Source organism: Alternaria infectoria, assembly GCF_024043175.1.
Source record: "Alternaria infectoria strain BMP 0036 chromosome Unknown scaffold_3, whole genome shotgun sequence".
Taxonomy (NCBI): Eukaryota; Fungi; Ascomycota; class Dothideomycetes; order Pleosporales; family Pleosporaceae; genus Alternaria; species Alternaria infectoria.
The window spans coordinates 288,457-309,753 of NW_026250692.1; the positions used below are offsets into that span (position 1 = coordinate 288,457).

A 21,297-nucleotide genomic window follows, 5' to 3' on the forward strand; every position below is an offset into this window, starting at 1 on the left:
GGACGTCAGTCGCGTAGTTAGCGCGTCGCGGCTCAGAAAGTCGGACCACAAGCACGTTGGCCTCAACATCGCCGCCCCATGCCCATCACCGCGCTGCTACTCGACGACCCCACTGCCGCGCGCAACCGCAGCCACAGCCGACACACACTACCTCGTCTCTGCACGCCGCTGCCCACGCGCAGCCACGCGACATGGCACCGCGCAGTAGGCGCAGCGCGGCCGCCGCGCCCGAGGCGGTGCAAGACGAGCAGGAGCAGGAGCAGGAGCAGGAGCAAGAGCTGGAGCTGGAACGCGGCGACGAGGCACGCGAGGGCCTGAAGAAGCTCACGTTCAAGCAACCGCTTGTTGGCCGGCCCGGCAAACAGATTGGCGTCAACGACCTGTTGACGCGACTCAAGGCGCTGCTCGACGAACTGCGCACCATAGACCAGGAAGAGGCACACCGCGACTCGCTCATGCCCGTCGCCGAGTCGCTGGCCCACCACAGCCTCGTGCAGCACAAGGACAACGGCGTCCGCGCGTGGACCCTGTGCTGCATCGTCGACATGCTGAAGCTGTTTGCGCCCGATGCGCCCTACCCGGCCTCGAAGCTCAAGGACATCTTCTCCGTCATCATCCTCAAGCTGCTGCCGCTCCTCGCCGAGCCCGCGCACCCCTACAACAGCCAGCACATGTACATCCTCCGCTCGCTCGCCGAATGGAAGAGCATCCTCCTCATCAACGAGATCCCGGGCTCCCATCACCTCACCGCCGCCCTCTTCACCACCTGCTTCGACGTCCTGTCTGCCTCGTCCAGCGGCCAAGAGCTGAGCAAGAACGTCGAGCACAACATGACCGAGATCCTCTCCACCATCATAGACGAGGCCCCGGCAGTCACGCACGACGTGGTCGACGTTGTCGTCGCCCAGTTTCTCTGGGCCGATCCCTTCACCCTCGCCGCCTCAGCCAGGGCCAACAAGAGCCTGCACATCGACGCCAAGCAATCAACGCTGCGGCGCAAAGAGGCACCGCCCGCCTACAACATGGCTAAGAATGTCTGCAACGCTTTCCCAGAGAAGATGGCTCGCCTCATCGGCAACTATTTCAGCTCAGTCATTGTCGACTTCACCAACTCGGGGAGCACATACAAGCCCCACTCCAAGGACCAAGCTGCCGACGACCTTCGTCGCGGCCCCTCAGAGGACGATATCAATGAGGCACATAAAGCACACCGGCTATTGCGCGAGCTATGGAAATGCTGTCCTGGCGTGCTTCAGGAGATCGTCCCGCATCTACAGGACGAGCTCGCCACGGAGAATGTGCAGCTCCGTCAGCTTGCTACCGAAACATTCGGCGACATGATATCAGGCATTGGTGCAGCTGGCCCACCTCCTCTGCCCGACATGGACCCGGTGGCCTATCCTTCACAGAGCCTGTCGCGCGCAGACTCGGCGCGACCCTTCGACTATCTCACCACGCCAGTCTCCATCAACTCGTTCCCCACGCAATACCCCGTGGCCTATCATTCTTTCCTCCAGCGTAAGAACGACAAGTCTGCCATCATACGCGCCGCTTGGACCACCGGAATCGGTCGCATATTGATGACATCCGCGGGTGGTATTGGTCTCGATCTCGAAGAAGAACAGAAGCTGCTCAAGTACTTTAGTGAGTGCTTGATTGATAGCGACGAGAAGGTGCGTCTAGCCGCCGTCAAAGCGATTGCGCACTTTGACTTCATCGACATCGTTCGCAAGCTCGGAAGCAACGGCAGTATGGCGGAAGCAGGGTCCATTCTCTCCAATCTTGCCGATCGCGTAAAGGACAAGAAAAACGTCATCCATTCCGAGTCTATGAGACTCCTCGGCAAGATATGGGGTGTAGCTGCTGGTGCCATCGCTGAGGGCGATGACAGCATCAAGGCTCTGCTCGGCCCAATTCCATCCCGTATTCTCGAAGCTTGCTACGTGAACGACCTCGAAATCAACGTGCAGGTCGATCTCGCGCTATACGACTCGCTGCTTCCGCTTGCTTATCCACCCGTTAAACCAAAAGCACCGCCAGCTGGGAACTCCCAAACCGGAAAAGACAGCCAGACAAACAACGACCCGGGTTACACAGAAGCAGGCCTGGATAAGATGCGAACCGAAAGACTGCTCGTACTCGTCAACGGGCTGGAGGCGAAAGCCAAGAAGGTCTTTTTCGCGAAACAAGGGAACCAGGGTCCCGGTGCTAGGTACATGGAGCACTTTCTAAAACTATGCGAAGACTACAATGGTGGCGTCACAGAAAAGGGTGAGAAGGATGTCAAGACAAATCTGGAGGGCCTCATCACCTACTACGCGAAGACACTTCCCGATCCAACCCGCGTTAGGGACGATTTATGGAAATTTGCCAAAGCCCACGATCGCCGTACCTATGCTCTCATCCGGTTCTGCGTGGATCCAGCGAGTGACTACCGCCGGGTTGTTAGGTCCATCAAGGAGCTAAGAAAGAGGATTGAGGAGGGGCCAGGCTCTTCAGTGCTCGATACCTTGACACCACTTCTCTACCGCGTTAGCCTACTGTGCTACAACAAAAGCCATGTACCAGCTGTCATCGAGTATACTCGCACCAACGACAAGGGCCTTGGTGCCACTGCTCACGAGTTGTTGAAAGAAATCTCCACAAAACACCCCAAGGTTTTCTCCACCCACGTAAAGGATCTCTGTAAAACACTTGAAAGTGAGGCACCTACAGCAACGAAACCCAACCCTCCTGGTGCAGTAGACGATCTCAAAGCCTGTGCTGCATTTGCACAGAAGTTCCCCACGGACATACCAATGAACGGAAAGGACAGCCTAAAGTTGGTACAAAGCTTTCTTAACTTTGCCTTCTACGGTACACCTCCGCAAGCGGCAAAGCATGCAATCACCATCATTATGAACAGTGATGACAAGAAGGAGATGCATGCGAAGGAAATTCTCACGAAGAGCATCAAAGGCTTCCAGTACGCTGGGGCTCACTGGCTTAGCAAATTAGCTGCGCTGAGTCAACTAGTATTACTAGCGCAGCAAGATTGCGAAGATGATATGGATGCCATCGTTGAGATTGCTATCAAGGAGGTTCTCCAGAAACCACATGTGATGCTAGCCGACGCAGATATCGAGTGGATGGATATACCGGATGACGAAATCCAAGGCAGGTCGTGGGCGATCAAGATTCTAGTGAACCGGCTACGCTCCTTGCCGTCTGATGCCAACTTCAACGATGCTGCAGAAGACACGTACAGGCTACTAAACCGCTACGTGAAAGACAGCGGGGAAGGCTCGGCGGATGGCAACACCCCAGCAGGACACAAATCGCGCCAGCGGCTTCTTGCAGCCAATTCCTTACTCAAACTCTCATGCAACAAGCGCCTAGATGCTTTCTTGAGCCCCGCTGACTTTGTTCAACTCGCTCTCATTACGCATGACCCTTGTGCGCAGGTGCGTCAGAGCTTTGCTGACAAGTTGATGAAATATCTTGGTCAGGGCCGGTTGCCGCCACGATTCTATACCATCCTCTTCTTCCTCGCACATGAGCCTGAAAAGACCATCAAGAACAGCACCATGACCTGGATTCGAGCACGCCGCGCTGCTTTTTCTGCACGAAAGGAGACAATATTGGAGACCGTATTCGCTCGGCTATTGAGCTTGCTTGCTCACCACCCCGACTTCGACACAGAAGACGAGACACTAAAGCTTATGGCAGAGTACATCTTGTATTACCTCAAATGTATCGCAACTGAGGAGAACCTGTCGCTTATCTTCCATGTCGCTCAACGCGTCAAGGGCGTAGCAGACGGCATTGCACCATCACGCCAGGCTGATGAGAATCTTTACATCTTGTCAGATCTAGCGCAGGCTCTGATTCGTTCGTGGGAAGAGCAGAACAACTGGACAATGCAATCATGGCCAGGGAAAACGAAATTACCCTCCGGTATCTTCCGGCCTCTTGAGAGTCACGATCGGGCGCAAGAGATTGCCAAGAAGACATGGATTGGGGAAGACCTCGTCGACGAACTTGATGTACTCGTGCGAAAAGCTATTCGAAGCAAGAAGCGCAAGGCCTCAGATGGTATGGAGAAGCCACGTAAGAAGATCAAGGGCGACCGATCTATCAAGAATAAGAAGGCCAAGACTGAGCGACCCGTTAAGACACCGAAGAAGAAGAGGAGAGCTGGTGACGATGATGGTGCGAGCGATGTTGAGGGCGGTGTTCCGCCATCTAGTGGACCACGAAGAAAGAGCGATCGACGGAGCATTGCACACAAGAGCTATGTTGAGGTATCAAGCGATGAAGAAGGCGCAGGAGGTGTTGCTGAAGATATCCAAGAAGAAGCTGAAGAAGAAGCTGAAGAAGAGAGCGATGCATCGGATGCAGAACAAGAAGACAAATCTACTCCTGCTGCGGAAGTAGATGTGGCTATGAACGACGCAGAAGTAGCGGCTGAGAAAGAGCACGGAGATAAAGCAGAAGACTCTGAACTTTCAGACCCAGGATCGTCTTCAGAGCCCGAGCCCGAACCTGCGCCAGCAAAAAGAACACGCGGAAAGGGTGCTGCTAACACGAACGGCGTTAATCCATTACCGGTCATCCAAAAACGCAAAGCTGCCAATCTGATCAAAGAAGCCACACCGCCCAAGTCCGCGAGGAGCACGACTAGAACCAAAGCAAACAAAGCCAAGGTCAATGGCGCTGCTGCGACCTCCTCACCCACTTCTGCCACCAATGGTACTGTCCGACGCAGCGGCCGCGCTCGTGGCTGAGGTAGTGAATTATTCTTTCAAAGTTCTTTCGGTTGTTTCGAATACACCTGGGTACAATGTGTACAGTTACCACCACACAATACGGATTAGATTCTTTACATTGTACCGTAGCTTCAGCCTTGTAGGCTTCTTTCCTAAGAGTCAGTTAAGGGTCCCGTTTAGCGGCGTTTTTGAGAAATGGGTGATTTCTTATCCAAGGACAGTTTTGCTCAGGCCGTTCGCGGCGCCTTCCGGCTGCTTTGTCTTTTCATACCTCGTGCATGCCTGTCACTCGCTTTCACCACAACACATGGGAAAGTAAAGTGCGATCCCACGCTGGTCTTTATGCTTTCCATCTTTATCAGAGGAATTCCTATGTTTTTACGTTAGCGATGCGACATGAGCATCTGGAAGTTCGTGCTTAGTGTAGGATAGAACCATGTATACGACTGCTTGTTCAGCCCCAGCGTGCTCCTGTTGCCATGGTCTATCTTCTGGTCTAAACCAAAATTACATCGAAACGATCTTAAGATTCATCACCATGTGATTTGCTCCAAGTACCCAGAATGGTCGCATTCGCTACAAGAGTATGTTGGACCTGCAGGACCTGATTGTTGAGGTTTACTGGCCCAGTAGCAACAACGCAATTTATGGATCTTGACCCCCTTTCCCCGACTTCTAACTGTAATGACAATAAGCCCCTTCGATTGACAGCGTCTCCGTGCATCCAACCAAGACCAAGGGATCGCGTGACTATCCCCAAAGCGCCTAGCAAAGTTCGGATATCTCGCATCGCGATTACGGTATGAGACCCAATTGGGTTGCATGAACCATGTTTGCTTCAAGCTTCGCACTGGATCACTTCACGCGCACAAAAGCCTTCACAGCAAGCGCCTCTCTCAGGGCAGTGCTGACTGAAACCTGCAAATGTCTCCTCGGAGAGGCAAGACAACAATACGACAGGTCTTGCAACAGAATCAACGTCAACACATTCCTCGGGCAACGCCGTCAGATCTCTTTACTCCCACACCATGGAGGCTCGCCAACATGCGGCCGAAGCGGCCGTCTTTGATCAATCCAATTTACTTCAGCGAAAGAAGCTCCTCGTTGTATTTTCGGCCCTTGCGATATCGCATTTCATCTGCTTCGTCGACCAAACTGGTATCGGAGTTGCCTTGCCCACGATAGGGCGGGATCTTAATGCTGAAGACACCATCAGTTGGGCTGGCACAAGCGCTCTGATAGCGAATACAATCTTTCAAGTGTTGTATGGGAGGATGAGCGACCTATTTGGTACGTCCACTAGCCTGTGTAAACCACCAGGAAATGACTTATAATGAATCTAGGTAGAAAATCCGTTCTTCTTTCCGCCCTCGCGCTTCTCACCGTCTCCGACCTTCTCTGTGGCCTCTCGCGCGATGCCACGATGTTGTACGTCTTCCGCGGTCTATCAGGTGTGGCAAATGGCGGTATAGCGTCCCTCTCAGCCATGATCGTCTCCGATATAGTGACCTTGAAAGAACGCGGGAAATGGCAAGGCTTGATAGGCGCATGCGTGGGACTTGGCAACATGACTGGACCTTTCATCGCCGCAGCTTTTGTGCAACATAGTACCTGGAGAGGCTTCTTCTGGTTCGTCGGCCCGATTTCGGCGGCTTGCGGGGTGTTGTGTCTTCTGGTGCTGCCTACACCTAAGGATCAACCGAGAGCGGATATGAAATTGGTTTTGAAAAGGATCGACTATGGAGGCATCCTCTTCGGAAGTGCAGGGTTGATACTGCTGCTCATTCCTATTGCAGGTGGCGGCGATTACTTTGCGTGGGCATCTCCAATGGTTGTCTCCATGCTGGCCATTGGAGGATGCTGCATCGCAGCTTTTGTCTACATCGAGCACAGCGTCGCCATACTGCCCATGATGCCACGTGAGTTTTACTTATCCCGCAACCGAACATACTCCAACTGTGGACCATCTCTGATTCGAATAGTATCTCTCTTCAAATCTGGCCCGGTTTCCATCATGCTTCTCCAAAATTTCCTCTTCGGAGTTGTAGCCTACTCGCAAACCTACTATCTACCTCTCTTTTTCCAAAACGCCCGCCTCCTCGCGCCTCTTATGTCAGCCTCCCTAATGCTGCCTATGACCGCCTCACAGATGGTTTCCTCCATCCTATCCGGTCAATACATATCCCGTAGAGAACGCTATGGCGAGGTAATCTGGCTAGGCTTCTTCCTTTGGACATTGGGCGTAGGGTTGACATGCATGTTCAATCTCTCCACGCCAATTTGGGCTATGGTTGTCATACTTGTCGTCCAGGGATTAGGGATTGGTGCCGTTTTTCAGCCCACATTGGTTGCAATACAAGCCCACTGTACTAAAGCCCAGCGTGCAGTCGTCATCTCGAACCGCAACTTCATTCGCAGTCTCGGCGGTGCTGTGGGTCTTGCAATCTCCGCTGCTGCATTGCAAAACTCTTTGCATAGTGCAATGCCAGCAGAATTCCGCTCATTATCGCTCTCTTCATACGACACAGCCGACTTCAACTCCCTGAGCCCACGGCAAATACTGCAGATTCTGCAGGCGTACGCAACAGCGAGTCGGACGGTCTTCATCGTGAATGTACCATTCATGGGATTATGTTTACTTGGGTGCTTCTTCATTGAAGATAGAGGTCTGCAGAGGCCAGATGAAGTTGGAGAAGATGTGCAATTAAAAGAGAGACATGATGGTGGAGGTGGAGAGGTTGAAGTGAGCGGCGACAGAAGAGACCATGGGAACAGGATCAAAGAAGACGTTGTTGTGTTGTCACGGTGACAAATCACCTTGAACACCTTTCAGCGTTAAATTCGAGCGCGAGCGACGTTATGGTCTTACATAAAACTTCGTTCGTCACATACCCCTCCAGCTACTTGCCCTCTCCCACGCGAACGCCGCTTCATAAACACCCACTTCATCCCACCATTTTCCAATAACCTGCATGCTAACCGGTAAAACGACTCCCTTTTCCACTCCAGGGCCTTCCGTGACTGGCAACATACCAATCGGCATCGCCAACACTGGATGCCCACTCTGATTGAACGGCGCCGTGTTGGAAGTCAAGCCGATCTGCTTTCCAATCTGTTCGAGTGGTGTTGCATCAAAGCTCGCATGACTCGTTGCTACATACGGTAGTGTAGGTGTCAACAGTATATCGTACTGTGCCAGAGCCGCGTCGTAAGCATCACGAAGCTGTCTTGATAGATTCGTCGCTTTCGCGAGGAGGTTGGGGAATTTTTGTGTAGCGTACAGACCGTTGAGGTAGATGTTCTTCGTAGATGCATATGCTTCGTTCCAGTTGTCCTGGCCCATGGGATGCAGCAATGAGTTCAGCTCGAGCATCTGGTGTCCGCGACGCCCGAACGAGCCTGTGGTTTTCCCGAGAAATCCACCGATTTTCGATATGCCATTCCATATCGCTGCTCCTTTTGAGTGCAGCGGTATCGAGATCTCGGTGACTGTGGCACCAAGGTCTTCGTACTTGGTGACTGCGGTGCGAAAGATTTGGACCACTCGTGGATCCAAGGCTGGTGTAGAGAGCGACTCAGTAATTATAGCGAATTGCTTGCCTTCCAAGGGTCTGTGCATTGGAGTATTCCTGATGGAACTGTAAATAGGTATCTTGGATGGGTGAGGTGCAGCGAAAGAACGATCGTCAATATTGTCCGTTCCGGCAATAGCTTCGAGAAGTACAGCGTTTTCCAATACTGTCCGTGTCATTGGACCAATGTGATCGTTAGTAGGCTCGTTACTTCCACATCCGGTGTATGGCACAAGGCCAAAGGTAGGCTTTAGGCCAACAATACCACAGTTGGCGGCTGGCACACGGATACTACCACCCTGATCTGCGCCAATTGACCCATCGACCTCGCCCAATGCCACAAGAACAGCTGAGCCGCTCGAGCTTCCTCCAGCGCTATAGCCTTTTGCGAATGGATTTTCCACCACTCCAGTACTCGAAGAGTGGCTTGTTGCAGAATGGCACAAGTTCTCACAGACTGCTTTTCCGAGGATTTCACCGCCAGCTGCTAGGATTCGTGTAGTGACAGCTGCATCAACATTCGGAACATAGCCTTTGACGAAGTTCGTACCCAGTAGCATTGGTACGCCCTTGACGGCAATGTTGTCCTTCAAAGCGAACGTTTTGCCGTAAAGTTTACCGTCGCTCTTAGCTTCCTTGTCAACGATTCTGCACTTCCACGCCCATGCACCATGAGAACTCTCAGATGCTTGCGGGAAATGAACATCTTCTCTGGCAAAGCGTTCCTCATCGACTGGGGGGACATAGTCTATACATCAATGTCAGCTTCCGTCATGACTCGCGACGTGAACCACTATGTCCTACCGTCCATAGCCATTAGTCGTTCACTTGCATCGTGAAATGCGGCAAGTAAGCGTCGATAGTCCTGTTTCTCTTTCTCATCGATGCTGACCCCAAGCTGAGAGCATAGCGCCTCGAGAGTTTCTGTCGTGACAGGGTTGTCATGGCTGGTATCTAGCGAGAAAACCGACATCTCTGGTGAAACCGCAACGCTTTCAAGTAATTAGATCGCGATCGTTTGCCGATGCTACATGTTCGTCATACACTGAATTGCCAGGGGCACTCAGTTATTCATACTGGCAGGCCTGGTGCAGACCCCCAGCGGCACTTGTTGATCTGCCATGACTTTAACACCTTGTGACAAATGTTCATTCGTAGCCTACCAGCCACTGATACGTACTTGCCGATATGTTCAGCCGTCTGAATGCTTGCAAGATTGTGTAGTGGAAGCCTCGAAGGAGAGATAACAGTAAAGCGGGGCAGGCGGAACGCTTATTCCCGAGGTCGATCGTCGGGAGAGTCACTTCCGATCAGCAAACAACGAACAGCGCGCCTTGTACCTGATAACTTTTCTGTGTTGTGATTGGTAAGAAACTGCTGATAAGAAATTGACAGGTGAAAAGGAACGGACTTGACGTGCAGTCAAAAGATTGTTGAGTCGTTCCTGGCTGACTCAACTGTGGATAGCCTTGCGACTTGTACGTATTGACACCGCTCTAAAATCCTACGCAGGTAGCATGCGTTGAATCTACGTTTACTCTTCCTCTTGTATTGTGTTCGTGACCGTGATATCGAATATCTGTCTGTCATGGTTCACGTCGAAGAGTCTCTTCAACTCCCCAGAGACTTTGAAGGTGCGCTACCACACAATCTGCAGTTCTCCTCATACTGATCACTATTATAGGTTTTGGCGAAGATGGTCATGACGCACAATGGCCAAACGGCGCCCGCATAGCAGTTTCCTTTGTACTTAACTATGAAGAAGGTGGCGAGAGAAACCCCATGGATGGCGATGGCATTAGCGAACCCTACCTGTGGGAGAAAGGCCCTTCGGGCGGTGGCAGGGAACAGCGCCATTTGAACGGCGAGGTAAGTTCTGGCTGTACGAACTGCATTTGAGACATACACTGACTTCGTACGTCACCTCTGCAGCAAGATTACGAATATGGTAGCAGGTGCGGCGCTTGGCGGATACTACGCCTTATGAAGGAGTTCGGCTGGAACATGACCCTGTGGGCCATTGCAGTGGCCATGGAGAGAAATCCTACGTTTGCAAAAGCTTGCGTAAGAGACGGCCATGAAATTGGGGCTCATGGGTATAGATGGCTAGACATATGGGACTATTCACTTGAAGACGATAAGGCGTATATTAAGAAGACATGCAAAGCCTTGGAAGCGGCAACTGGTACGTCCTACCCGATGCCAAACATCTTGTTCAATACTGACGCGCATACAGGCGAATTTCCGGTAGGAGCATACTTCGGCAGAGGCACGCCAAATACAGCCAGCCTGCTCCCAATCATGTGGAAAGAGATGGGTCACAAAATGCTCTACACATCGGAAGTCTATAATGAAGACTCGCCATATTGGATCGATCTTCCCTGGGAGAAGCAACTGCCTGAATCGGAGAAAGAGGGCCTGTTGATGATGCCGTACAACTACGATTGTAAGCCGCATCTCTACATGACAACATGTCCGATTTAATCTAGTAACATGATTTAGGCAACGACGGAAAGTTTCACATGCTCCCTGGTTTCGTAAGCTCAGCAGGTGCAGTGTACGAGCAGTATCTCAAGGATACGTTTGACTGCTTATACAGAGAAGGCGGTAAGATGATGACCATCCCTTTGCATTCTAGAATAGCTGGTAAGCCAGGAAGGTCGGAGAGTCTGAGAAACTTCATGAACTATATTTCAAGGAAGGAACATGTGTGGGTTGCGACACGCAGGGACATTGCGAAACACTATCGCGAGACTTTTCCTTATAAGTCTGGGTCGAAGACTGGTTGTTCATAGATCTCTTCGTACCTATGGATCTGGATCGAAATGATTATTTGGCCACGCGGATCATGGGCTAGAAGGTATAACAGCCCTCCAAACGTACCCAGATCATGCATTTGGGTGCGCCGATTTCTTACTACACGTGCCACCTGGGCAACCTGGCAAATTAGTCGTGGAGACGCCGCATGGTCTTAAAGGACACATGCAGTCGCTAGAATCGAAATCCCAGATGCAGAGAACCTGTCGCATTCGCTGGATATGCCCGTGCCCGTGAAAACCTGTTGAGTCTTTACTCAGGTACACTATCACCTTTTTGGACAGGTCAACGCACTAGCCTCATTCTTGATCTTTTTGCCCGTCGGCTTCTTTCCTCCCGACGCGTTATCGTCTTATCATCGAAGATCTGCCGTTTTCCCAGCATTGCGAAACCTTGCATAGATAGATGGCTGATAGGAATATTTGTCTGCCGCAATGACGAGATGCGCAATTTGTAGAGGCGATCAAGATGTTTATAGCCTGGCAATCACCTCCCGCCGAACAACCGAGGCTCGAATTGGTATTTGCTCAGGCGTGAGTATTCCTGCGCGGTCATGTCTCGCCTTCTGCAACAAGGCAAGGATGTTTTGAGTTCTCCAAAAACCCTCAAAGTCATAGCGCAAGATACCAGCGATCAAGGCGAAGTACGTTATAACAAAGACCTCCTTCCCAGTCCTCCTGGTAAGCCTTGAAATGCATCTTTCAGCATCTCCAAAAGTTAACACAATGCAGAAGATCGGAGATGGCGCTGGCAACATTACTTCGCATACTATCTGACCATGACATTCAGCCCATCCTCGTACAACCTCGGCGCATCTCTTGTCTCAATCGGTTTACTCTGGTGGCACGGCATGATTGCTGCTATCATCGGCTCCGCCATTCTCACCGTTCTGGTTGTGCTCAATAGTCGCGGCGCTGTCAAGTACTTTCTTGGCTTCCCTGTGTATGTCCGCGCAGCTGCTGGCGTCAGGGGAGCGAGTTTGTACATCGTCGTACGAGCTGTGGTTGCAATCATTTATTTTGCGACGCAGACCTACTATGGAGGCCGTATCACGTCGGTGTTCATGCGGGGTATATTTGGAAATGGTTACAATGATATACCGAACCGCCTCCCAGAGAGTGCGGGGATCACGAGTAGAGATTTGCTGAGCTTCTTCTTGTTTTGGATGGTAGGTACTGTCCACCTTTCTCTCGTTCAAGTCCAAGGCCGACTGAGTATGCTAAAATTAATAGGTTAGTGATATCCATGTACGAACTGTATGTGAGACAAATACTGACTTCGTAAACTCATCTTTAGGCGCAACTACCAGTCATGTTCATTCATCCCACGGTACTTCGACACCTCTTTGTTGTCAAAGCTGTCTATACAACGATTGCACTCTTCGGGGTGCTCGCTTGGGTAATCAGTGCCAATGGGGGCAAAATTGGAAGTTTTACGTACACGACCAAGCAGACTCAGCTCTCGGGCTCAGCTCTGATCTGGCCCATGATACAAGCCATCAATTCCGTTATGGGCGCTCTGGCGCCAGTGCTTATCAATCAGCCTGATATAGCGCGATACGGACATTCCTACGGCGATGTGACATGGAGCCAGGGCTTCGGTATTCTTACCAGTAAAGTACTGGTCATGTTCCTGAGTACCGCAACGACTGCAGCCGCTACACAAGTCCTCGGCCAAAGCTATTGGAACGTATGGGATCTCTACGACGCCATCTTGGATCAATATTGGACTGCTGGAGCTAGAGCAGGGATAGTATTTGCGTCTTTCGGTATGATGCTCGCTGTACTTGTCACCAATGCAGGAAGCAACTCGCTTCCCGTTGGTGCCGATCTTACAGGAATCTTCCCTCGATGGTTGACCATTGTGCGGGGCCAGGTACTCTGCGCGATTCTGGCACCCTTACTTGCTCCATGGAAGATTATCGCCTCGGCGACTGCGTTCTTGACATTCCTCGGAAGTTACACTGTATTTCTGATGCCGATCTGCGCGTGCATGATTGTCGACTACTGGCTCGTTCGAAAGGGTAACTTGCATGTTCCTTCATTGTACACGACTGCATCCGAAAGCCCGTACTCGTACTGCAAAGGCTGGAATATGCGCATGCTGGCTGCGTGGACAGCTGGGGTTGCCTTCACGGTCCATGGCGTCGCAGGGTCTTTGGATGCTGATTCTGTCGCCGAGGCTAGCAAGAATATGTACAAGCTTGGCTTTCTACTATCTCTGTTCATGGGCGGCTTGGTTTATTACAGCTTGTGCCTCATCTGGCCGGTGAAAATGGTGCCTCGAGGGGCAGGGGGAGAGCTGGGGTTTGAAGCGTTGGCAGCGAACGAAGGTTTCTTCGACGACGAGAATGTAGGAACTATCACGGGCGTACGGGAAGGCGAAGAAGTGCATGAGACGCAGCACGGCGCTGCGGATAGCAAAGGGTTTGTCTGTTAATTCCATGACATAGCTGTGAGTAAGCAAGTGTAACGTGACGTGGCGGGGCGTCGTGCATGCAGCCGGAGGTGTGGCTGGTCGACAAGCTTGGACCACGCGCAACGTCACTGCCACTGCCGGGAGAGCGTGGGAGCTTCACCATGTCCAAGGCAAACATCTCAACGTCGACGCTTGGTGCTGCCTGACTCTGCTCGTTGTACCAACAGGCGCTACCATTGTTCCGCCCAGTGAGCGCGACGACTACACCACCACCACCACCGCCGACATGTGGGACGACGAGGACAACAATCCGTATGGATCCTTTGCCCGCCATGACTCCAACACGTCGGATATTCCTGGGCTAGCGTCGCCCGCTGCCCGTAAGGCTTCTACCTACTGTCTGAAGCAACCGCCAGCATCACTAGCTGACATGACCAAGTGCCGTACCGCCCCGCGACGCCGCCCTCGGAGGCGTCGTCGCCCGCACAAGAATCGCCCGAGTATGTCTCTCAGCGCGACATGAGCGACGTCGACTACAACGAGCAGGACCAAGACCACGCAGACCCAAAGGCGCCTAAGAAGGGCGGGTACGATGCGCGCGTGGAACAATGGCTGTACGAGCACCCCGAGCAACTCGTCTTGATCACGAGCGCGGGCAAGGACGGTGTGAACTACATCCAGTACACCATCAACTGCGGTGTATGTTAGCCAGGCTGCTGGGGAGCCGCGCAGCTGACACATGGACAGGGCCTCGAAGTCAAGCGCCGATACTCTGAATTTGCATCCCTGCGCGCCGAACTGGTCAGACTTCACCCCACGCTCATCGTACCTCCCATCCCCGAGAAGCATACCATGGCCGACTACGCCGCCAAGCCGACAAAGGCGAAGGAGGATGCCGGCATAATAGAGCTGCGGAAGCGCATGCTGGCTGTCTTCCTTAACAGGTGTAGGAAGATGCAGGATATACTACAAGATGGCGTCTTCTGGCGGTTCCTCGATCCCTACACAAGTTGGGTAGGCTTCGTTCTCTTGTAGATACCAACCCCTTCAACTGACTTGCTCCTGTAGGCAGACGTACTCAACAGCCCGCCTGTTTCCAATATCCCCAAACAGATCCTCAAAGCACCTCCACTCGATGCCGCGAACCCTTCCCAAGCCCACAGCTACCTTCCAGTCCCCTCGTCTTCCGCCAAATTGAAGTCGGGCGGTACCATATCTAGCTCGGGTACTCCTGTCTCACCAGCCAACAACGCAGCCCTACCTTCAGCAGCCGCGCATACGACACCGGGTCCTGCCATTTTCGGTCGTTTCCCTCCTGAGACGCGCAATATGTCGGAAGAGGAGTTGGATCCATACTTTGTTAGCTTCGAGAACTCGTCCAAAGACCTAGAACACCTGCTGCAAGGACCAATGGAGAAGGTCAACAGACGACTGCTCATGCACCTGGGCAATTGGGGAGAGGACATGGCAGATCTTGGCGCTCGATTCAATGCCTTTTCGCTATCTGAACAGACGCAGTCTCTCGCTGCAGCCATTGAAAAGACGGGACAAGCTGTCGACTCTACGTACATTGCGACGACCGAACTCTCTTCGTCTCTCAGCGCAGGCTTCTCGGAGCCTATGCGTGAGAGCGCGCAATTTGCCGGCATCGTACGTTCTACCTTGAGATATCGAGTGCTCAAGCGGATACAGGAGGACATGACAAAGGACGAACTTGAGAAGAAGCGCAATCTACTCGAATCCCTCGAACGCAGTGAAGCAGAGTCGAAACGATTAGAACAACATCTGAGTGGCGTCGGCCATCAACCTGCCCGAAGTCGCGCTGCATCCAACAGCTCACACCGAAGCATCGGCGAGGCGGAGCAACCACGTAGATCGGACGAGGATAGGGCGTCGATTGATTCCGACTTCCCACCTACACATGGCGACACACCATCCAGCGCACAGGGCGCACCTGATAATCAGTCACCGCCTAGTAGCCCGCACAAGAAGACTGCAAGTGGAAATTTCGTCACCAACAAGCTGTTTGGGTCCATTACACATGCTTTCAGGGGTATGGCAGACGTAGATCCTGAAAAGACTCGAAGAGATCAGATCGGCAAGACACGGGATAGTATGGTACAGGTAGGCTTAATATGTCATTTGTGAAGACACTTGGAGATACTGACCATTACGCAGCTCGAACAAGCGCTGACTGTGGCCGAGAAAGACACCAAAGACGCAAGTGCGGGTGTGATGAAGGACCTGCGACGATTCCAGAGTGAAAAAGAGGACGATTTACGGCGTTACATGGTATGTCTCGGTCTTTACCTAGTGCTCTTGAAAGCCGCTAAGAACAACTGCAGATGGAGTTCGCTCAATGCCATATCGATTGGGCGAAACGAAACAAGGCGGCTTGGGAAGAAGCTAAAGCCGAAGTTGAGAATATTGCGCCACAGCCCTCAGAAGAATACCCCAGGAGATCTGAGGACTTTGAAGCCCGAGAGCAGTGATGGCGCGTGCCATGTCTGTCTGTGTACACCTGGCGATGCATCCTTTGAGCGATTGCGCACCTGTATTAAATATGGCGAGTAGTAATTCAAAGTATAATAACAGTCGTTTGCTTTACCATGTACAACTAATCAGAACTACAACGTAGCTTCGTCGAACTTCAATCACCAGCTTATTGTGAAAATGTTCCCTTAGATGCGCTCATTGAGCGTGCTGATAATAGAGCATTTTGAGATCACACTACACATATGACAAGGACGGTAATGTCTGAGCATGAGAATGCCAGCTGCCAGGGTGGTTTTATACGACAAGATAGCTCCATGGACGATACTGTGAAACAGAGCTCAACGCAATCTTACATAAGAGAGCTCCAGCAGCCTTAATATCTTCCCCTTTGTTACGCTAACCATCTACACCCTACTTCTAGTCAATGTGTGCTGTTGCTGTCTTACATCGCCTGAAATTTACTTGTCCACAGATCCCCCAATTAAGCCTTCTTGCTCTTCTATACGGCATCAACAATTGCGAACTCGGCAACGAGATTCAGGGACACAGGTCGCTTCGAACGTTGGATAGTATGCTGCTCACGGATTTGAGGGTTTGGAAAAGGACAGGGGTGAGGACTTGGAAGAAAACGCGACAGCGATCATGAGTACGGAAGGTATTAGGTGCAAGGGATGGAGGAAGGCCAGGGATAAACATGGTTGCTCTGCGAGGATTGGATCAAACAGGACGGGTGATGCGCAGGCAGCGAGGACGACGGTCTGACTGGTGGCTAGTGACTGTGCAAGATATAGAGTAACGTCATCTCCTCATGGCCGCAAGTCATGACACAGGTTTGATAGTCTCAAAGAGGTCATCTGTATCCGTTCGTAGAAACATAGGATTGGCAGTGGCCGGGGTAAACCATGTGGAAATCGGGCGAATGGCAAAATAGTTGGGGGATCGTAAAGTCCATGATATGCATTGATGGTTAGCAGACAATTGATCTCAAACGCCATCCGTCTTGTCGTTCCCATCCGCAAGAGTTTTACAGGCGCTCGTAGATATACATGCCGATGCCCGCAGAAGCAACTCCGTATCCACCGTGAGGAAGAACCAGGCGAACCAGTAGTTGTAGAGAAACCGCCACTCGACTCCAGCCATGACCTTCGTAGTCATCATCAGTGTGCACCCGCTTATTTCTTGTCCTTCTTCGCACCGCCCTTGGACTTGGCTGTGCCCCGGAACTCCTTCATCCTGTTCTTGCGCTGCTTGCCTGTTGTCCAGTCAGTATGTGTCATGTATCGACATGCAGATCCATCGCCATAATTGCGACACCATGCATAGACGCAGGGAAGACGTACGCTGCTGCCTGCTGGCCTTCTCGACCTTGGTGGCCATGCCGTAGCGTACTAGCCTGTAGCGGGGCTCGAATTTCTTCATGGCCTCGGCGCTGTCATAGATAAGAGCGAAGCCGGTGCTCTTGCCGCCACCAAAGTGTGTCTTGAAACCGAATACGGAGACATCGTCCTTCTTGGCCTTGTACAGCTCACCGAGCTTGCCACGGAGTTCGTCCTTGGAAACGTTTGCGCGGTTGGGGTGAAGGACATCGCTGTAGTATTCCCGTCAGACTCAATCCCCCGCAACTGTGTGCTCGGTGTTTCCTGCACTTACACGACCATCTGACGACGTCCGAGGAGAGGGTTGCGGATGAACTTGCGCGTGCGCAGAGTAACTTGAGAGTCGGCCATGTTGGAAGGATTCGACCTGCAACACGACAATTAGCCGTGAGTCACAAGTACAATAGGGCGGGCTTGGGTCTGCAATGGACGTACTGGACAGAGATCGATCTTGCTGTTGTCGATTACCTGTGGTTAGCTGGCGGCAAGATGGAGATGTCGAATTTGCTGCGTCGTGTCGGCGGTCGGCAGTGCGCCTCGCTTAGTCTGCCAAGGCGCCCCGCTACAAAGTTACGTAAGCAGATGCGTGCTTGGATGTTCTTTCCCCTCGTCAAAATCAGAACATACAGCTAGGCTGCACGACTAGGGAGGCTGAGACACATTGAAATATTCTAGCTTACGTGCCGAACAAAAACTATTGTCGCTTCCATGGACGCTCCGTCCAACCTACTGCAGCTACTTATCTTGCAACGCCAGTATTTCCAGCTGGTCGAACCACACCAATTAAGATGGCCAGATGATGCGATACTAAAAGCGCCAAACGTACAAGTGTGGCTCTTCCACAATCTGTTCGATGCAGCCAATATCACATCACTACCCCCGGACCGCTATCGGTTGAGGATTCTCAAACAACTTGTCGCAAAACTCGAGAGGTCGATCACCGACCCGGAGGAGGATGTATGGTCTCCTATCTCCTCACCATGGCTTTGCCTTCGCTGTAGCCAGCCATCTATCAAGTCATAATAATCATCTTGCAATCGCAAAGATTCCATGCAGCACTTGCTGACCTTTCTCTTCGTCCCAATTATAGGAAATCTCAGATGACATTATGGAAGCGATGACTATTCTGCTTGTTGCTGATCTGCCCTCCGAAGCCGATGCAGCTCAGCAAAAAGCATTCGTGACGTACTCTTACCCCCATCATTCAATCGATGATAGCGTAACGCACGAACGTACGGTAACGCTACTTGAAGCGCGATCCGTCATCTCCTCGTCTGGAACGACTGGTCTCAGAACTTGGGAAGCCGCCTTGCTACTCGGGTCGCATCTCGCGTCCGAGGCTGGCCGACCGTTTGTATCCGGGAAGAGATTGTTTGAACTTGGCGCAGGAACTGGAATGCTGTCCATTCTTTGCGCGAAGCACTTGGGGGCGACCGGCGTGGTTGCCACAGATGGCGACGAGGCTGTTGTCGATGCCATCAGAACAAATCTTTTTCTCAACGGACTTGATGTCGATGACACGTCCCGGATTCAAGTGCGGACAGCCGCGCTGAGGTGGGGCCATCCCATTGACGCAGCGACCTTTCCCGAAGACTATGGCATGAGCGTACCAGATGTTGTAGTGGGAGCAGACGTCGTAAGTCATCGTCATTGCAGTCTCGTGGACAAGTGGATCTGACAACGTCGCAGACATACGACAAGTCCGTCATTCCGCGATTGGTCTCGACTCTGGGAGAATTCTTCTACTTGAACCCAGCGCTCGAAGCTCTGATATCTGCGACGATTCGCAACGAAGAAACGTTCGAGACCTTTCTGAACGCGTGTAGTGGGTCTCTCCACGTCTTGTTTTCCTGCCCATGTTACGACATCGGGCGAGTTGTTGCTGACTTTTGTGGGGTAGGGCGGAACCGTTTCAGCTTCGAGCAGGTTGATTGCCCACCGGTGCCTGAACACCAACAGAAAGGGCCGTTTTATCCAACTTCGACCCCGATCCAACTGTGGCGTGTCACTAGAGGGCGATACATGGACGATGCGTTTTCTGTTTGAGACCAAGGTGTCGAGAGAGAAAACTCTTGACCGACATATGAAGGTACATAGACGCTGATGGTGGCGGATTGCAGCATAAAGAAAGGTGTGTATTTTGAAGCCTAAGAGATTTTCTGGTGATTCACCATGTTCGAGACGGTGAAGGCCCTTCTGAAGACCCGGTTGGCTCTTTTGTTGCGCGGCCGCTAGGATAGAGTTACGCGAGTAGACAATGGACCCGCATCTAGTTATGCACAGTCAAAAGTCACTCAACCGGAGTGCTTCAGAGATGCGAATTATCGGCAAGGAACACACTCTATGTATAGCGGCTCGCAAGCCGACTGGTGAGCTGGATGAAGCCGCGAAAAAAGCTGTTCAAAGCCCGACTAAGGCGTGGTGAGTCGATTGCGAAAGAGGAGCCGCGCCCTGTTACCGAACGGAAGGCTGTGATAGATACGCAATATGGCTTCATTGTGTTGAGAGAGCTCGCACCCGAGTGGGCAGTGGTGTGTAGTGATGGTGCCCGCTGCGAGTCGCACCGAGTTGCACAAGAACGTGGACCTTTGGTGGTCTTCCCGTGTGCATGCTCGGCCCGCAATTCGCTGCAACACGACGGCTGCGACGTTTCCATGCACAGCGCTGCAACGGCGAAAGGATGCACTCTGACCAGGCTTCCCCGCCGTGGCTACACCGGCAAAGATTGAGTTGTAGCAAGGCACCGTGGTGGATGCGAGTGGGGGGTAGTAGGGAGGAGTCAGCGGGCAGCGGGTGCCGCTATGGCGTGCTAGATGATCTCAATGGCTCCATCGTGATGGCTATCACGAATCATCCCCACACGCGCAACCATATCCCGACCGCATATCTAGGCCGTCGTCGTCAACCATGTTCTAGAACTGCCCTCAGGTACTCGCAGGCGCCGGTCTCGTAATTACTTATTGACCGCAATCCCGCACTCCTTTTGCTATCGATCTCGGATACATAGCTTGTTATCCTGCCGCTGAAAGCCGCCTGCCCCGTGGAAATACTCGGCTTTGCTGTCTCTCACGAACTGCTGCTTATCGCCGCGCACCCCAGCCCAGCCCAACCCGCGCATCGTTCCCGGAACTATACTGCACTCTATCCTTCCTTCCTTCCGACGTCGCACGTCCCGTGTCTGTTGAAGTAAGCTCGTTCTCCTGGCTTCTTGGTGTCGCCTCTCAACCTCGTCGATCGATCAAGGCCCCTTCTTGTACATCGTCACGATCTAGACACGCACTATCGTGTTCCTGGCTAAGACGTTGGCGCAGAACCCAAGCGATAAGGATCCTAAACAAAGCCACGCACGAACCTTCCGTCATATCAGCAGCTGGTACTCGGCGGCCTGTGTCACCGCTTCTTTGCTGCCCTACTTCCAGCCCTGTAACGACATCGTGCACCGTGCACCGTGCGCGATTACCACAGTGAGGCTTTTAAAGTTCTTCTGCATCCATCATGGCCACACATCACGTTCGTCACCCGTCTCATCAATCCAAAAAGTCGCAGCCAGCGCACGCACGGCCCTCTAGGCCTCTGTCAAAGCGGACCCAGTCCCACGGCTCCAAAGCCGCCTCCAAAGCCGTTCATTACAAAGAGACTGCATCCGACGAGGACGAGGACTCAATGGCCGTGAGTTTTTTGAACTACTGGTATGTTGTCGTCATCCGAGTCCTCGCGACTGCGCACTAATCTTGTGTTGCAGCACCGTCTGCGAGAAGCAAATTATTGTTCCCAGTAACTCTGTGCTCTATTGCTCGGAAAGGTATGGCCCACACCCACTCTATGATGCACAGGCCACCTACTGACATGCACACGTAGCTGCAAGAAAAA

The 21,297-nt window shown here is 52.3% G+C and overlaps 7 protein-coding genes across 7 annotated transcripts; 5 read left to right on the top strand and 2 right to left on the bottom strand.

The window, feature by feature from the left end:
• Nucleotides 1-191: 191 nt before the first annotated feature.
• J4E92_002346 (uncharacterized protein) lies at nt 192-4,766 on the top strand (the record flags this gene model as incomplete). Its single annotated transcript, XM_051493751.1, has 1 exon — nt 192-4,766. The coding sequence occupies one exon, from the start codon at nt 192-194 to the stop codon at nt 4,764-4,766; it is 4,575 nt and encodes a 1,524-aa protein (XP_051355430.1).
• A 2,866-nt stretch (nt 4,767-7,632) lies between these two features.
• J4E92_002347 (uncharacterized protein) lies at nt 7,633-9,293 on the bottom strand (the record flags this gene model as incomplete). The annotated part of the gene is made up of 2 exons (XM_051493752.1): nt 7,633-9,068; nt 9,125-9,293. 2 exons carry the CDS (start codon nt 9,291-9,293, stop codon nt 7,633-7,635), a joined length of 1,605 nt encoding a protein of 534 aa, XP_051355431.1.
• Nucleotides 9,294-9,908: 615 nt separating this feature from the next.
• J4E92_002348 (uncharacterized protein) lies at nt 9,909-11,177 on the top strand (the record flags this gene model as incomplete). The annotated part of the gene is made up of 6 exons (XM_051493753.1): nt 9,909-9,954; nt 10,005-10,189; nt 10,253-10,505; nt 10,557-10,766; nt 10,823-10,927; nt 11,089-11,177. The coding sequence occupies 6 exons, from the start codon at nt 9,909-9,911 to the stop codon at nt 11,175-11,177; spliced, it is 888 nt and encodes a 295-aa protein (XP_051355432.1).
• A 738-nt stretch (nt 11,178-11,915) lies between these two features.
• Nucleotides 11,916-13,576, top strand: J4E92_002349 (uncharacterized protein; the record flags this gene model as incomplete). Its single annotated transcript, XM_051493754.1, has 2 exons — nt 11,916-12,128; nt 12,434-13,576. The coding sequence occupies 2 exons, from the start codon at nt 11,916-11,918 to the stop codon at nt 13,574-13,576; spliced, it is 1,356 nt and encodes a 451-aa protein (XP_051355433.1).
• Nucleotides 13,577-13,841: 265 nt separating this feature from the next.
• Nucleotides 13,842-16,047, top strand: J4E92_002350 (uncharacterized protein; the record flags this gene model as incomplete). The annotated part of the gene is made up of 6 exons (XM_051493755.1): nt 13,842-13,935; nt 13,995-14,254; nt 14,303-14,569; nt 14,624-15,679; nt 15,734-15,847; nt 15,901-16,047. 6 exons carry the CDS (start codon nt 13,842-13,844, stop codon nt 16,045-16,047), a joined length of 1,938 nt encoding a protein of 645 aa, XP_051355434.1.
• Nucleotides 16,048-17,223: 1,176 nt separating this feature from the next.
• On the bottom strand, nt 17,224-17,778 carry J4E92_002351 (uncharacterized protein; the record flags this gene model as incomplete). The annotated part of the gene is made up of 3 exons (XM_051493756.1): nt 17,224-17,303; nt 17,392-17,639; nt 17,702-17,778. 3 exons carry the CDS (start codon nt 17,776-17,778, stop codon nt 17,224-17,226), a joined length of 405 nt encoding a protein of 134 aa, XP_051355435.1.
• Nucleotides 17,779-18,823: 1,045 nt separating this feature from the next.
• Nucleotides 18,824-19,473, top strand: J4E92_002352 (uncharacterized protein; the record flags this gene model as incomplete). The annotated part of the gene is made up of 3 exons (XM_051493757.1): nt 18,824-19,063; nt 19,117-19,252; nt 19,328-19,473. 3 exons carry the CDS (start codon nt 18,824-18,826, stop codon nt 19,471-19,473), a joined length of 522 nt encoding a protein of 173 aa, XP_051355436.1.
• Between the last annotated feature and the right edge of the window lie 1,824 nt (nt 19,474-21,297).